Consider the following 16,234-nt stretch of genomic DNA (forward strand, 5'->3'; position numbering starts at 1 on the left):
ATGACATATTTTGAAATAAATCAAAGTATTTGTTTTCAATGAGCCTTCTGTTGAACATTATTTTTAAAAGCAGTTTGTGAGGACTATCTTTTTGAGGTACTGTCCTCCTGAGCCCCCAACATGAATTTAAAATCCTCCTTTTTGGACCTCATGTTGAGTAGGACCATCCTAATACATATCAAATAAAAAATTACCATATATTTATGTATACATTATATATGACAAAATTAACAATCTCAGTCTGTTTATTCTCCATCACACAAATACTAACACAGTTTATATCTATATCTATATCTATCTAATATACAGTATAGTTATATATATAAATACTGTCATATATATACAATACAACAAATTTACTTTAACTTATTGATTTTGCTTTTTTCAATTCTTGGTAATCCCCAAGTTCTTTCTCCTCCACACGATGACAAAGGACAGGAAAGGTGGGCTATGATTAAAAAGAAAGTTTGGGATCTAAGGCCTTTTTTTCTACAGACAAAATCTCCAGTCTGTTCTGCTAACGAGAAAAATATACTTCCCACCTGAATGCAGTCCAACCCAGAATCTCTGTTTAGCTGCATTTCATTTCCATTACCGCCCATGGCTAGGGCGAGTTTTAAATGATAGCCTCTAAGTTACAGTGGGAAAAAGCAGTTCCTGCCTGTTTTCATCTGTAATGTGTTTGCTGGCTGATGTTCCTGTAAGTGACACATTTCCGTGGATGTGACATTCCCACAGGCAGAGGGAGGAGGCTGAAGGTTGGGATCAGTTTCATTTCCAGGAGCCCAGACTCTACCTTCTTCCTCCCACCCAAGAAAATATTTTGGAATTATTAAGAATGTCATTTTGTTGTTGTTGTTAGGATAACTTTGAATTTGCTTGAATTTGTTAAAATGTAAAATAATTTGCGAATTTAGTACCGTATCATCAGGCATAAGTTACTTGGCACACCCCCTCACCACTGATCACATCACAAAGTGTGTCAGGATACCATGGTGGGAATTACTCATTTCAAACTTTAGAATATACACATAAAGGTTCTCAACAAAAGGTAGGATTTTAAAAAGTCTAATACCTGTGTTGGTCCCCGTTACCCACTTCCTGTCGTGTTCTCTACTTGCTGCTTAATTATGGGAGATAAGCTCCCATCCTTTCCTATTCTAAAGTACACTCTAAAAGTTTTCCAAAATGTGGCAGTTCTTATGTATCCTTTTGGCATTAGCTCCTAAACAACTTATTGGAACTACTTCAAATTTATTAAAAATCATTTCCCATGGATGTAATTTCAATATGAAAACCACTTTCCAGCTGACTGTTGCGTACGTACTGGTTCTGGTCCTTTCTCTCCTCTAAGAAGACCCCATTGGAAGGAGAGGCTGATGCTGGTAAATGCAGAGGCTCACTTTATGCCTGTATCACTGCCTCTTTGGCTCCTGGGTGATTGCCACCAAAGCCAGTTTCTTCAGACCAGTCACCTGTCTCATCCTACCTGGATGCACACATTATCACTTCCTGCCTCTGTGACCACATTCACCTGTGTGTTTCTGTTCATCCCTGTTAATTCCACCTTGTAGGACTCAGCTCACTGGCTGTCTCCTTTGAGCGTCTTTGCTGGTTGGTATGTATGACATACTCGCTCTGGTCACGCTGCTTCATGGTCTCTCATCATTCTACTTAGGATAATGCCTTTCACTTACTGAACACTTCTGCTGAGCCCTTACAGGGCAGACACAGTTATTTCGCCCAGTTAAAGGACGAGGAAGTGGTCCCCTGGGGAAGTTTGTGCAGATGTAAGAAATAAGCGTGGTTGTTTCTGCTGGGGGGTGGGTGGTGGCAGCAGGGGTGATGAATTCTGGGTTGGTGTGTTGAGCCTGAGCCCGCTTGGTTATCAGGGGTGGTATCTGCTGGGCAAGTGGACACAGACATGGCGATCAGCGAGGAGACGAGAACAGAGGCCGGGGCTGGGTAGGGATGAGACCTGCTGAGAGTCAAGGGTCTGGGATATAGTCTTCTTTAGAGGTAGGGGCAGTGTTCTGACCATCTTTCTGCATTCCTAAAACTACCTCTGAGACCACAAACACAGAAGGCCATGATGCAAATGCCTATCAGCTACTGCCCAGATGCCCCTGTGCTTACCTGGTTTCTGCTGAGGAAACGATGGATGGGCTCCCTAGAAACGGACTGTTCTGATTGTGTGAATCTTGGAACAAATAAGTTTTCTTTTCCCCTCTTGCCCAAGTTTGAATCCACCCTCACCTGAAAAATCTGTTTCAGACTGTGCTCCGAGGGCATCGGGAGAGAGAACATGCTGAAGTGTCGGATGAAGCGGGCGGTCACGGGGTTGCGGCCACCACCTGGAGGTGCGCACGCTGATACAATAGTTACGTCCTGTATGGAGAGAAATCCACTCGGGTCACCCAGCAAAGAAGGACATGCAATGTGCCCATCCCAACAGTAGGACTCAACCAACAGTTTTGGAGGACCTACCCTAGGACAGTATTGTGTTATATTTTCCAACACATTATCTGACTTAATTCTCACAACCACCTCAGGAGATCACTGTTGTTATCTCCACTTTGTAGATGAAAAAATCAAGGCCCTGGATGATTAAATAAGTTACTCAAGGTCACTTAGCTAACTCATCTATCTTGTATAAATACTCCAATGTAAAAATCTAATCTTAAAAAATTGTAAGAATTTGTACCTTAGGTTAAAATATATATAATGAATACTAAGTATAGTCAGTTCTTGTTATTTGTGGTCGTTGTGTTCTATAAAATTGCCAGGAACACTGAATTAATGCACCCTGAACCATTGCTCCTAGGGGAAATACAGGGCTAGGTTCCTTTGAGCCTCTGGTCATAACATGTTCAACTGGTCAATACATGATATTGCAGGTGCCTCTGGTCTTGCCTCCTCTCTAGTCCATACCTTCCCTGCAGCCAAGGGGGTCTTTCTACAATGTTTCCTTCAGAGGCTCCTCATCACATTCCTCATCATGGCACCAGGGCCCCCTGGGCTGACCTTTGCATGTCCTGCTGCTTTGGTGCTCACATTCCACACCCCCATGGTGTCTCACATTACTTGCTTTGAGATGTAAATAACTCCCTTTCCTTGCTTTGCCCTGCCCTGCCTGCAAAATCCTGTTCTGACATCACCTCTTCTGGGAAGGATTCTCTCATCATCAACCCAGTGCCCACCCCCACCCCCCTCCAGTCTCTCTCCGCTTATCAACCTACATTATAAACACATGTTCATCCATTCTCCAAAGCTGAGCCCTCCAGGAGGCCGGGGCTGTCTCAGTTGTCTATAAATCTCATGAATCAAGCATGGCGAGAACCCAATACAGACTGAATGAATAGAGTTACACACTAGAAATGCAGAGGCCATATGTCATGGGCTGAATTATGTGTCCTTCTCTGCCTCTTCTTGGCCAATCATGTGTTGAAGCCCTAACCCCCCATAACCCACAATGTGACTGTATTTGGAGATAGGGTCTTAAAGAGGTAATTTAGTTAAGATGGGGTCACTATGGTGGGTCCTAATCCAATATGACTGGTGTCCTTACAAGAAGAGACGGTTTGGACATGGATACAGGGAGAAAATCATAAGAAGACATAGGGAGAACACGGCCATCTATAAGCCAAGGAGAGAGGCCTCAGAATAAACCAACCCTACTGATATCTTGATCTTGGACTTCCACCGTCTAGAACTGTGAGAAAATAAATTTCTATAGTTTGAGTCACCCAGTCTGTGGTACCTTGTTATGGCAACCCTAGCAAATGAATACACCATATTTCACTGCCATTTAAACTGAAACACGCAAAGTAATTTAAAACCTAAAGTAACCTGTATGTCTTTCCAAAAGAGTTTGTTTCTGTCATAAAATCCACTAAAATCTTGATATTGCCGAAGTAGTTCAATGGGAGGCTGAGAGCCATAGCGATCCAGTCTGGGCATGTTTAAATCATCAACAAAAATCACAATTCGTTTGTTTCCTGGTGCTCCTAGGGAATAACATGAATTTAAGAATTATTATTTGCCCTCGGTAAATGTAAGACAAGACTTAGGTAAGGCTTTGGACTCAGTGAACACCGTGCAGGTCATAACGAGCTCAGTTTTCTACAGAGTGAGAAGGGTCCCAGCAGAGTCTTGTCTTGAGGACGAGAGATCTCCTTCTGGCCCCATCCAAGCTCTGACAGGAAGCTGTGGATCCTAGCACTTCAGTTGACCTTCCTCAATCCCAGCCACTCCCACTGCCCTCACCAACTGTGTGGCCTGGGCCTGGGGTGAGTAAAGTCATTTCCTTTTCACATGAGGAAGCAGAAGAATCCCAAAAGTTTCCTTACATAAATGCCATCCCACCACCCCCTACAGGGAAAACAGGACTGGATATTCAAAAGCATCCTTATTACATCAAAGGGAAAGCCAGTGCAGTGGAGCTGTACAATGTCATATTTAACTTAAAGAAAGTCAATATATACATTCAGAGGGAAAAAAAAGAGTGATAACATAGAAAAGAGAACAACTTAAGAAGAGGAAGTGACTCCACCACGCTGGCATCCAGCATGTGACAGTTCCAAAGAAAATGAGGCAAACTCAGTGCCCCACTTCATCTTCTGGCCTCTGGAAGCCAAGTAGCAGGCAGGGGTGGGGAGGGGTGCTATGAGTACCATTCATAAAAATTTGGAGCCCCCACCAGAAAGACTGGCATCCTTTGTCCTGCACCTACCTGAGCAGGAAAAGGGTAACACAGAGGGGCTAGGACAGCAGCTGGCGTGACAGGGCCTTTGAGATGATAGATAATGTGGAAGGCAGCTGGGCCTGAGCTCTGCCTAGTGCTCCACCCGGGAGGGCTGTGGGCTGGGCAAGTGGATGTACCACTGGAGGGTGGGACAAAGTGGGGCTGAGACCGTGATTCCCAACATCAGGGAACCTTCCATTGGGAAGGTCAATGCTTGGCCTGTGCACAATTCTTTTGGGAGGCCCTGAGAAAACCTGCTCCCGGAAGCCTGCCACGCCGAGAGTGTGGACAACCATCAGGCCAGCGGAGAAGCAGGGGCAATCCACAGAGGCCCACCTAAACTTCAGTTAGGGAGAACCTTGTCCTTCCCTTCTCCTCCCATCCAGACACACTAGAGCCTCCTAGAGGGAGGGTGGGAAGAGTAAAAGAGCCCCCATGTCCCTCTCCATCTCCAGCATCTCCAGCCACAAACCTGGCTTACAGCAGAGGAGAGGAAGAGCTTTAAATTGGGTTTGGACTGATTAACAACAAAGTCATACTGTATAGCACAGGGAACTATATCTAATCTCCTGGGATAAACCATAATGGAAAAGAATATTTAAAAAATGTATATATGTGTATAACTGAGTCACTTTGCAGTACACCAGAAATTAACACAACATTGTAAATCAACTATATTTCAAAAAAAAAAAAAAAGACAAAAAAATATTTTGGGTTTGGGATTGAAGCTTTACATTGGACCAGACTCAAAATTGCAAGTGACCAGAAAGTTATGTTATTTATCTAAGCAGTTAATAAGGCAGGGTGAGAGAGATCCCACAAAGCTTGGCGGAAAGTGCTGCCTGAAGGAAACAGCAAAACAGTTTCATGCTTATTCCCTAATGAGTTCAGATAACTCAGTGCACCAGACATAAAGAGGCTTTTTTTTTTTTTAATTTATTTTTAAATTTTTGGCTGCATTGGGTCTTTGATGCTGCTCACGGACTTTCGCTAGTTGATGCGAGCAGGGGCTACTCTTCGTTGCGGTGCGCGGGCTTCTCATTGTGGTGGCCTCTCCTGCTGCAGAGCGTGGGCTCCAGGTGCACAGGCTTCAGTAGCTGTGGCACACGGGCTCAGTAGTTGTGGCTCGCGGGTTCCAGAGTGCAGGCTCAGCAGTCATGGCGCACGGACCTAGGTGCTCCGTGGCATGTGGGATCCTCCCAGTCTCTCAAACCTGTGTCCCCTGCATTGGCAGGTGGACTCCTAACCACTGTGCCACCAGGGGAGCCCCTGTTTGTTTGTTTTAAATAAAGGGAGATCAATGCAGGTTTGAAAGCATGGAATGAGTGGAGAGAGGGGGAGCCTTGGAGAAGCAGAGATTGAAGATGCTCTGAGTTGAAGGTGATGATAGAAATAAACTACCTGCTTGCTAACAGTAAGATATCTAGATCTATACCTAGGAAAGAATACCATTAACAGAATTACCTTTACAAATAAATTAAGCAAAGAAAATAACCAATTGTAATTTTATTACCTGCATGGTTTATGTGACTTATTAGCATTTAATAAATAATTTGTGTGAGACAAATGACGAGGATAATTCTTACCTAGAATATTTTTTCTTTTCCTTTCCAGTTTTGATTCAATGATCTCTTGTGTTCTTGCAGATGAAGTTTGAGCAGAAAAATTTAGATAAACAGGAACATAGCCAGCTGATTCTTGAATTCTATTTAGCAGTCCTTTTGTAATAACAGACTTTAAAATAAAAAAATGTTAATTGATTTCACATTCAATATAAAATCTTTCAATTGTCTATATCAGTAATATTCCAGAACAATGAGTAAGAAACAGGATAGAAAAGGACAGAGGTTAAAGCCAGATTGAAATATCTGCCTTTCTCTTCCTGGAGATTCCGTTTAATGATATTTATCAGAGGCAAAGAAATATTCTAATCAGCTCTATCTCAGCAAAAATTTTTATTTTAGTATCATACCAAAATCCATCTTGGTTACTATCCAAGTCAATTTGATAGTAAGATTCAGAAACTCAGAAATAATTTAGAGGGGAAACAGTGAGTGTCTGTTTATATGGATTCCCCCCAAACCAAGAAGACCAAACAATCAGCATTTTCCTCTATACTCCACTTTTTCTAAACACCATCACTGTGTTGAGTAGAAGTAAACAGGCAGGAGGGGACAGAGTGACCTTCATCAATAGTCCACTGGGGACACAAACTGCCTTGACAAATTCCCACCCTAACCTGTGCAGTGGCAGCCCTAGAAATTCTAAAGGACACAACATAAAAGCCCCCAAACACAGAAGATTGGTCCACAGGGTTCTCTGGTTTATATATATTATTGACACCCAAGATTTATTCAGAAAGTGGCAAACTGTGGAGTTGATATAGATTCAGCACAGTTACATTCTTCCTGAAAAAATGATCAAAATTCAAAAGAAATTCCCCTGAGAAATAAGGTATTATTTACAGAGCTTACAATTCTAAGTTCATCATGCCCTCGTCTTGGACAGGACTTCTTGTTTGATGTAGGTTTCCTACCTTGCCAACTCCTGTTATTCCAGTAAACAACACTGAATGCCTGACTGCCAGTAGTTTTTCCATTAGATACCCAAAGCGCACTGTGTCAGCTGTAGGGACAAGCATTTCAAAAAACGGAATATCTCGACTGTACTTGAAGGTGGGTATGATTCGTTCCCAGGGATCCAGCCGTTTGGTGTCAAAGTCCATGTAAATGCTCCACAGATCACCAGAACTGGGAAGCTAGAGTATAAAATTAAACACCACTTTCAATAGGATTGACACATGGCAACAGAAATATTTACACAGAAACAAAGGCAGTCATAGAACATGGATGGATTTGGATTTTTGTTCCTTTGTGGAAAAGTAGTTGTTTAAGGATCAGAGTCTAATTCTTTAAACTTAATCATGAAATACAGTACAGTAAAAACCTGATATATTGACTATATCAAAACCCCATATTAGAATTGTAAATCATTTTCAATTCAATCCAACATTCGGGGCTTACTCCATGCCAAATACTGTGTTTGGTGTTGGGGGAAAATGCTGAATGAGACCCAGCCTCTGCCTTCAATGACCTTGTAATCTCCCTGGGGGACACAAGCACATTAGTTAATACTCATGGAGAAATAAGGGTTATAGTGGAGTTTAGTACACTCACAAAGGAGGGATGGCTCATTTCTACTTGCAGGAGAGTTGTAGTGGTGGCTAGAGATTTAGGAGGGCTTCTAAGGGGTGGTGATGCTACAATTCAGACTTGAAGGACAAGCAGGAGTCAGTCTTTGCCCTTCAAGCAGGACAAAGAAGGGATGAGACGGGGTTGGGGAAGAATGAGTCAGGGTTCAGGCAAAGAAAACAGGTCTGGAAGCCATGGAAAGTGCCATGCATGTTGGGGACTATAAGAGATAAGTCTGGAAACACAGATGGGGCCAAATTATAAAAATGTCATTTATTAAAGAGCTTGCAGCAAGAGTTCAGTGAAGAATTCTAAGTAGGTTGGTGACATGATCAGATTGCATTTCAGAAAGTTCATTCTGGCAGCTGTACAGAGCAGTGGTGTTTCAAGCACACTTGACAGTGACTCTTAATTTGACATGGTGACATGGTACTTACATATATATATGTGTGTTCAAATATGTACAATATTCACCCCAACTATCACTCTATTTTATATTCTATTCTAGTTTTTAAAAAACTTTAGGATTTTCTACATATTCAGTTATGTTTTCTGCAAATAATGACAGTTTCATTTCCTTTCTAAAGTTTATTTATTTTTTCCTTGCCTTATTGCACTAGCTAAGATCACCAATATACTGTTGACTAAAAGTTGCGATAGTGGATATTTCATTTTTAAAAATTGGGTTATTAGTCTTTCAACTGATTTCATGACCAATTAATAGATTGTAACCTGTAATTCTAAAAAACAATGGTGCATAGGTGAATTAGACAGGACTGGACCAAAAGCAAGGGAATAATAAATAGGCTATTTTAACAACCCAGAAAAGAAATGAAAAGAACCTGAGTTATTCAGAGGCAATAAGGATGAAGAGAAGAGGAAATATTTGAAAAAAATTAATTAGAAGAAAAAATTCACTCACTTTACTCAGGTCAGTAAAGAAGGAAGAATCTATAACACTCATTGAGTTCTGGCTACTATTACGTGGCTGTCTGTCCATTTACTAAGGCAAGAAACAAAAATCCAACAGCCCATTCATTTGGGACTTGCAGACAGAAGGAGGAATCCACCTTTTCATCTGGACTCCCTCCTGTTATCCAAGTAGCATTTCCACTGCCAGGATAGGGGCTGCCACTGTCCTGCTAAACATCATCCTTAGGTCATAATCTATCAATAGCTTCTCATTGCACCCAAGGTGAAAAGCCAAAGTCCTTACAATGGCCCATAAGGCCCTACATGTTTTGCCCCCCTGCTACTTGCCTGACCTCATCTCATACTACACTCCTACTTGGTCATTCCACTCTGATCTCACAAGCCTCCTTTCTGTTTTTCAAATTTGTCAGGCAATCACTCATTGAGTAAAGGCCTTCATATTTGTTTTTCCTTCTGATTGGGATACTTTCCCCCTAAGTAATGACTAGGTCTTTGACTTTCTTCAGGACACTGTACAAACATGACCTTATTAGCAAAGCTTTCCTGACTAATATATAAAATAGTTCCCCACTGCACCCCCCACCCCACCAGCACTCCCTATCATCCTTACTCTGCTTTATTGATCTCCATGGCACTTACTGCCACTTGATGTATATTTGTCTATGGCTGACTCCCCTGACTATAATGTAAGATCTGTGAGGCTAGGGACTTTGGTTACTTGCTTTAGCTCCCATATCCAGAATGGTGTCTACTATGTAACAAGTTTTCAATAAATATTTGTTGGACTGAATGTTTGCTCTGGGCCATCCCCTACAGCCCTTTGATGATCCCAAGTCATTTCCCTTGACCCAGAGGGATCTGTCTCTCTGTCTCAAATTCCCAGCTGTCCTCAATCTGGTCCATCTTGTCCAATTATGATACAATGATCTTGAAGATCCAGCAGGGTTTCATATCTACTAGAAAGTCCTAATACATAGGGCTTAGATTCTTATCTTGGGGATTATTTTTTTTCTTTTGGTAACTTTATTTTGATATAATTCAAAACTTACAGAAAAGTTAAAAGAGTAATGCAAAGAATGCCCATATATTCCTTATCTAGATTAACTGTTCACATTTTATCCCTTTTGCTTTAGTATTTCTCTCACTCTATGAGAAAAGGTTATATACACTATTCTACATTACCCTAAATACTTGAGTGTACTTCCTAAAGACCAGGGATTTTTTTATAACCACAGTAAAATGATCAAAATCAGGAAATTGCATACTAATATAATGTTATTATCAAATTTACATTCCATATTTGAGTATTGCCAATTAATAATGTCATTTACAGCTATATTTTTCTCAGTCTAGGATCCAATGCAGGATATTGCATTGCATTGGGCTATATCTCTTTAGTATCTTCATCTGAGAAAATTCCTCAGTTTTCTTCCATGATAGATATCATTGAAGAATATAGGCCAGTTTATCTTATGGAATGTTCATCAGTTTGGGTATTCTAGGTGTATCCTCATAATTAGATTCAGGTTACGCATTTTGGAAAGGAATAGCTCAGAAGCAAGGCTGTATGTATCCTTCTCTGTGCACCATATCAGGAGGCACAGCTTTGTGCTAATATTGATGAGGAGTAGATTACTTAGTTAAGGTGGTGTCTACAAGGTTTCTTCACTATAATGATACTATTTTTCTCTTTACTACTAATCAGTAATTTGTAGAAGATGTTTTGAAACTATGTAAATGTTGTTTCTCATGAAACCTTCACCCACTAGGTTTAGCAACCATTGATTATTCTTGCCTAAATCAATTATTGCTACAATGGTTGCAAAGTAATAACTTTCTCACTCCATCATTTCTCCTATACAGATTAGTTGTATTCTCCTATAAGGAAGAGCTCTCCTTTCTCCCTAATTTACTTATTCACATATATTTTTATGTGAATTGACTCACAGATTTTTATTTCATTCAATGGCTTGTAATCCTACACTATCGTTATTTTGCTGCTCAAGTCTGCCCAGATTTGGCCAGTGGGAATCCCTTCAAACTGGCTTCTGTGCTTTTAAAAAAATTATTATTATATAATGACAGATATTTATTGTAAGAAATCAGAAGTGTCGAAAGTTCACAGATGTTAATAAGACTGACCAAACAAAGAATAGAAAAGATACAAATCACAGATACAAATATCTGTTCAAATATCAGGAATAAAATAAGTGGATATCACTACAGACTCTGTAGAATTAAAAGAATAGTAAAGAAATTCTACAAAAAAACTCTATGCACATGAATTTGACATTCGACAATAGATGAATAGTACTAATTCCTTAAAAAATTAAATTATCAAGCTCACTGAAGATAAAATAGTTAACAGGGATAGTCTTATTACTATTAAAAAACTGAGTACATAGTGAAAAATCTTCTCCTGTGCTCTTTTGACATGTGCCATCGTTCTTCAAGCACTTCTTCACTATCTGACAAAAGATATTCTGGGCTCATTTCGAACTTCTCCTGCCTCAGTACTGGAATCAGCTGTTTCACTAAGGTGCTTTGGTTCTCTTTCATGGAGAATAGTATTTAGAAATCAGTAACTAAGTATGCTCATTGCTATTGAGGTGTCATTGCTTCTAGTTCCTCTCAGCACACAGAAGTAAGAAATTTATGTATGGATGGATGTATAGACCCATATATATATATTCCATGAGTACCAAAACCTATAATTCCAATCCAATAACACAAGGTGCATTCTAATCTTTCTCTTCCATATTTGTAAGCCCCTTCTCTTAACAGCGAAAAACCTCGCTGCCATTATCTTCAATATATTGATTCATTTGCTCAATTTTAGAACATACAGAAAGTAGCTTCAGAATTGCTAAACCATAACACTGAGAAAAAATAAGTTTACTAACTAGAATTCAATGTTTTTGATAATAGTAGGGAGTTTTTATACACTTTTATACCTTACTTTCTTCATATGGCCGGGAGAGAACTCCTAAAATTTTTAATACAATAAATGTTACCTATAATTTAAGAAAGTGAATAATTTTAGAAACCCTTTTACATGAAGAATTTATATTTATAGTAGAACCAAGGCTTTTAAAGTTTTAGTCTTGAAACTTAATTTTAATGATTCAGAGTTATTATGTTAAAATTAACTTTATTTGGCTCTTACCCTGGCATCAGGATTATCATCAAATTGTGTTCTAATAAATGTATCAAAAGAATCCCAGTAGTTTTCAGTTAGATTTCCACCTAAAGACCATAAGTAACAGAATACAAAAGTCTGACATAGTACAGTGTTCAGTTTTGTTTGCTCCTGAAAGAACAAAGGGAAAGAATTTTAATATTTATATGCTAACATAAAAAGAATCTTAAATTGCAAAGTCTAAAGACTGTTTTGTTTAGAATTATGCATTTTTAAAAGGGCACACTGGGCTTCCCTGGTGGCGCAGTGGTTGGGAATCTGCCTGCTAATGCAGGGGACATGGGTTCGCGCCCTGGTCTGGGAAGATCCCACATGCCGCAGAGCAACTAGGCCCTTGCGCCACAACTACTGAGCCTGCGCGTCTGGAGCCTGTGCTCCGCAACAAGAGAGGCCGCGATAGTGAGAGGCCCGCGCACCACGATGAAGAGTGGCCCCCGCTTGCCGCAACTAGAGAAGGCCCTAGCACAGAAACGAAGACCCAACATAGCAATCAATCAATCAATCAATAAATCTTTAAAAAAAAAAACCAGCTTTATTAACATGTAACTTATGTCCCATAAAAGTATTTGCACCCAAGCAAGTCCATCATCCTCCTCATCCCACATAATGCTGTCTCTTCTGTCACTTAGCTTTAAAAAAAAAAAAAAAAAAGGGCACACTGCATGTTTCTTATATTTCATTCATTGGTGCACAGAGTGATGTTTTATAATAGTATATATTTAAATACTCTGATGAGAAAATGAATGGCAAGGAGCATGTAGAACAAAAGCTCAAGGTTGTCTTTCAACTATTATAACTATGTTTATGCCTGCATGAAGGTATTTAAGTAGACACACACGGGGATTATGTTATAGACTGTAAGGAAGTTTAAACATTGAGTAGCGGAGTAAACTATGGGCTAAAATTCCTTCCAAATCTGAGATTGTATGAATCTATTCACAGTCATTAGTCCCCTAGAAAATTAACTTGAAAATCAAATAATCATATGACAGAAAGTTTGGAGTTGTTTATTTGCAGAGCATCTATACAATAATCACATTTTCCTAGTTTTATAGCAGTAAGAAAACCTTTCCTACCATTGTCAAATTAACTCCATCTTTCCCAAGTATCAAAGACTCCAATAAGCAACAGAGCGTAGTAACTTTGCTGATGTCCACTTGTGGGATTGCTTGGTTGCATTTCTTATTGATAAAATTTAAACCATCATCAACATAACGCTGGAAAAGATTCAATATATATTCTTGAGTTTCTTCATTCAGCTGAAAAATCAAACAAACAAATAATATTTTAGCAAAACCAGATAAAATATATAATTAAGTTTAAAAAGGGTTGGTTCAAACTTGTATGTTGCAATATATCCTGTGACTTTTAGACTAAAGGGTATAAGCATCACAAGATATGAAACAAGTTAAATTAAAAAAATCCCTTCTATGACTTGGGAGGGACACATGGGGGAGATTCTGGGTCACTGATAATGTCCTACATCTTGATCTAGTAATGGATACAGAGGTGTTTATAATCATTTGTTAAACTGTCTACATATATTTCATGTAGTCATCTCTATTGATGATATCTCTCATAATTAAGAACAATGAAAAAGAAGAAGTATAAAGAGAAATATTTAAAATATCTATGTAAGGTAAAGGACTAATTCCCAAAGATTTAAAAAAAAATGTTGCCCCCTCACCACTTTTATTAACATTGTACTGAAAGTCTTAGCTAATGCGATAGGAGAATAAAAGGGAAAAAATGTATACAGATTGGGAAGAAAGAAAAAAAATTGTCTTTGTTTACAGATGAAACAATTATCTACATAGAAAATCTCAAAGAATTGACCAAAAACTTCTGGAACTAATAAGTAGTTATAGCAAAGCTGTAGGATACAATGTAAATATACAAAAGTCAATTACTTTCCTATATACCAGCAATGAATACTTAGAATTTGAAATTGAAAATACAACACCATTTACATTAGCACCAAAAAATAAAATACTTAGGTATACTTTTAACAAAATATTTCCAAGATCTATATGAGGAAAACAACAAGATTCTGATGAAAGAAAGAAAGAACATCTAAGTAAATTACAAGACAGCTCATGTGCATGCATAGAAAGACCCAATATTGTGAAGATGTTAATTATTCCTAATGTGATCTATAGATTTGATGCAATCTGAATCAAAATACCAGTAAGTTACTTTGTGGATATCAACAAACTGAGTCTTAAGTTTATACAGTGAGGGAAAAGACCCAGAATAGTGAACACAATATTGGAGAACAAAGTCAAAGGACTGACACTACCTGACAAGACTTACTGTAAAGCTACAGTAGTCAAGACAGTGTGATATTGGCAAAAAAAAAAAAAAAAGACAAATAGATTAATGGAGCAAAATAGAGCCCATAAATAGACTCATACAAATATAGTCAAGTGATCTTTGACAAAGGAAAAAAGGCAATCCAATGGAGAAGGGACAGTGTTTTCAACAATGGTGCTAGAATTGGACATCCACATGCAAAAAAAAAAAAAAAAAAAAAAAAAGAGATAGAGAGAATCCAGACATTGATACTATGTCTTTCACAAAAATTAATTCAAAATGGATCATAAACCTAAATGTAAAATGTAAAACTATAAAACTTGTAGAAGAAAACAGAGAAAATATTTAGGTGACCTTATGTTTGGAAGTGAGTTTTTAGATATAACACCAAAAGCACAATCCATGAAAGAAAAGTTGATAAGTTGTTTGATTAAGATTAAAAATGTGTGTGCTGTGAAAGATATTAAGAGAATGAAAAGACAAGCCAAACTTGGAGAAAATACTTGCAAAACACATATCTGATAAATAACTTGTATCCAACATATATAAAGAACTCCCAAAACTCAATAATAAGAAAACATACAACCTGGACTTCCCTGGTGGCACAGTGGTTAAGAATCCGCCTGCCAATGCAGGGGACACGGGCTCGATCCCTGGTCCGAGAAGATCCCACATGCTGTGGAGCAACAAAGCCCGTGTGCCACAACTACTTAGCCTGTGCTCTAGAGCCTGTGAGCCACAACTACTGAGCCTGCATGCCACAAGTGCTGAAGCCTGTGCACATAGAGCCCATGCTCTGCAACAAGAGAAGCCACTGCAATGAGAAGCCAGTGCACTGCAACAAAGAGTAGCCCTCACTCGCCACAACTAGAGGAAGCCCATGTGCAGCAACAAAGACCCAATGCAGCCAAAAATAAATAAATAAATTAAAAAAAATAAAGCACAATGTGTAGTCATTGACATCTGTGGAAAAAAAAATCATACAACCTAATAAAAAGTGGGCAAAAGATTTGGACACCTCATCAAAGAAGATATATGGATGGCAAATAAATATATGAAGAGACACTCAACCTATTAGAAAACTGCACAGTGAAAGCACAATGAGATACTGCTACATACCTATTAGAATGGCTAAAATCTAAAATACCACACCACCGCATGCTGGTGAGGATGTGGAGCAACAAGAACTCTCATTTATTGCTGGTGGGAATACAAAATGGTACAGCCATGTTGGAAGACAGACTAGCAGTTTCTTACAAAGGTAAACATAGTTTTATCATATGATCCAGAAATCAGTCCTGGGTATTTACCCAAATGAGTTGAAATCTTATGTCTACACAAATACCTGCACGTGAATGTTTATAGGAGCTTTATTCATAATTGCTAAAACTTGGAAACTTTGAGATGTCTTTCAGTAGGTGAGTGGATAAACTTGGTAAATCCATACAATGGAGTATTAATCCAGTGCCAAAAAATGAGCTATCAAGCCACAGAAAGACATGGAGGAATCATAAATACATATTATTAAGTGAAAGAAGTCAATCTGAAAAAGCTACATACTGTATAATTCCAGCTATATGATGTTCTGGAAAAGGCAAAACTATGGAGACAGTAAAAATAATCAGTGGTGTCAGGGGTTGAAAGAGGGTGTGGATGGATGAATAGGTAGAGCACAGATTTTTAAGGCAGTGAAACTATTCTGTATGATATTATACATGATATTATTTATTTATCAAAACTCAAAGAATTGTACAACACAAAAGTGAACCATAATGTAAACTAGGGACTTTAGTTCATAAGAATGTATGGTTCATCCATATTGGTTCATCAATTTTAAAGAATGTACCACACCAA

The 16,234-nt window shown here is 38.8% G+C and overlaps 1 protein-coding gene across 1 annotated transcript in view; it reads right to left on the reverse strand.

Annotated features, from left to right (window-relative positions):
* The window catches only part of DNAH6 (dynein axonemal heavy chain 6), a 304,153-nt gene that overhangs the window by 136,004 nt on the left and 151,915 nt on the right, over positions 1-16,234 (reverse strand). Inside the window, exons 35-40 of the mRNA XM_057558258.1 lie at positions 13,144-13,326; positions 12,035-12,178; positions 7,281-7,502; positions 6,331-6,478; positions 3,850-4,007; positions 2,257-2,388 (exon numbers count right to left, since the gene is read on the reverse strand). Coding sequence (XP_057414241.1) covers positions 2,257-2,388; positions 3,850-4,007; positions 6,331-6,478; positions 7,281-7,502; positions 12,035-12,178; positions 13,144-13,326 — 987 coding nt within the window. The remainder of the gene's footprint in view (positions 1-2,256; positions 2,389-3,849; positions 4,008-6,330; positions 6,479-7,280; positions 7,503-12,034; positions 12,179-13,143; positions 13,327-16,234) is intronic.

The sequence above is a fragment of the Balaenoptera acutorostrata genome, chromosome 12 (genome assembly GCF_949987535.1).
Source record: "Balaenoptera acutorostrata chromosome 12, mBalAcu1.1, whole genome shotgun sequence".
NCBI classification, from domain to species: Eukaryota; Metazoa; Chordata; class Mammalia; order Artiodactyla; family Balaenopteridae; genus Balaenoptera; species Balaenoptera acutorostrata.